Raw genomic sequence first — 1,732 nt, 5'->3', positions numbered from 1 at the left:
GGGGGGGGGGGGGGGGGACAGATGCTCACAGGTAGTCAGGCTGCTGTCACTTGCTGGAGTCACCCAATGGCCAGCCCCTAAGCCGGCGCGCGTGCCTCAGTATCCTTGAGTGTCAGAGCACACACACCCCCCTCCAGCTGGGGTCACGTCTGGCCTGCCTCTCAGAAGAGGAATTTAGGGCCAAGCAAGAGTAGGAAATGCTTCCAGGAACCAGGTGCTGAGAAGCCCGCCCCGGGTGTCCGCACATCACCCATTCGTATGTTCATTTACAAACAAGCTCTCCTTGACCGCCCGGTACAAGCCCGCGCGCTGGGCGAGCCGGGCCCCTGGGGCTCACGGTCTGGTGAGGGGCCCGAAGCCCCGCCAGCCAGGCTGGGGGCAGCGTGAGGAAGGCGGGATTGGAAAGACCTAGGGCCTGGGCTGCCGAGGTGGGGGGCTGAGCCTGACACACGCCAGCCTCTGACCTCTCCGTCCGCCCCACAGCTGAAGGCACCCGGTGCACCGACCCGCCCGCAGGCAAGCCGGCGATGGCGGCCAAGCGCAAAGGCGGCCTGAAGCTCAACGCCATCTGCGCCAAGCTGAGCCGCCAGGTGGTGGTGGAGAAGGGGGCGGAGGCGGGCCCCCCGGCCGAGGGCAGCTCACTGCGGCCACGGGACCGAGAGACCGGCGTGGCCCGGGGCGCCCGCAGCGAGGAAGACAAGAGGCGGGCGGTGATTGAGAAGTGGGTCAACGGCGAGTACAGTGAGGAGCCCGCGCCTGGCCTGGGGCGGATCGGCCGCGAGGGCCTGGAGCTGCCCCCCGAAGGCGTGTACATGGTACAGCCCCAGGGCTGCAGCGATGAGGAAGACCACGGCGAAGAGCCCCCCAAGGATGGCAGCGGTGTCGTGGAGCAGAAGGAGCCTGATGGCGCAGCCTCCAAGGATGACAGCGGCCCCGGTGCCAAGCAGGCTTCAGGTAGGTGTCTGAGCCCCGGACAGACAGACGGATGGATGGATGGCATGACCTCGTGGGGGGCGCCAGAGGGGAAAGAGTGGGGGGTCCACGGAGCCTGCCCGCTTCCCCCACACGTGCTCCACTTACCGGTACCTCATTGAGTCCCGCCAGTTCTCCTGATGTGGGGGCCTGGGGCCAAGGTAGTGGCAAGAACAGGGGACACTTGCTCGGGCTGGAAGGGGAGCTTCCCAGTGTGAGCCGGGCTGGGGGCAGCTATGAGCACCGCGGGTCTGATGGCTGCGGGGATGCGGGACGGAGGACAGACTGTGGGACTGTCTCTCCACACCTGCATCAGAGGAGCCTGGGGGGGCAGGGCTGGTCAGCCCCAGGAACCACAGGAGCAGAGCTCTAGCATAGGCCTGCTCTCCCACCCTCCCCTGCCCCCTCTCGGAAGCCTTCCCCTCACCAGGGACACTGGCTGTCCCAGGCGGGACCTCTCAGGGGTGAGGCCCCGGGCCGCAGGATGGCCCCACCTGGCCCAGCCCGCATATCCCATTATACCCACCTGCCCGGGACGTGCTCCTCTGGCTGACCTCTTTCCCGTGCACGAGATGGCTAAGGCCCGGCTTTTCTGCTGTCTCCTTGTCCTTACGACTCAGAGCAGCCCGGAGCTCCTTCCCCTCCTGGAAGGGAGGGCCTGCAGTTTCGGGTGAAGGGGATTACCACCACTAGGATGGAACCCCAGGTCTGGGGTCTTTTCTCCAGCTCCCAGCCTCCTCCTCAGGCCTGTGCCTGGTGC

The 1,732-nt window shown here is 66.9% G+C and overlaps 1 protein-coding gene across 1 annotated transcript in view; it reads left to right on the top strand.

Annotated features, from left to right (window-relative positions):
• Positions 1-527: 527 nt before the first annotated feature.
• Positions 528-1,732, top strand: part of CASZ1 (castor zinc finger 1) — a 26,268-nt gene continuing 25,063 nt past the window's right edge. Inside the window, 1 exon segment of the mRNA XM_040645539.1 lies at positions 528-954. Coding sequence (XP_040501473.1) covers positions 528-954 — 427 coding nt within the window.

The sequence above is a fragment of the Ursus maritimus genome, unplaced genomic scaffold, assembly GCF_017311325.1.
Source record: "Ursus maritimus isolate PB19 unplaced genomic scaffold, ASM1731132v1 scaffold_32, whole genome shotgun sequence".
Lineage (NCBI taxonomy): Eukaryota > Metazoa > Chordata > Mammalia > Carnivora > Ursidae > Ursus > Ursus maritimus.
Note: the sequence above shows the minus strand (reverse complement) of the source record. Positions and strands in the feature narration are given on the sequence as shown.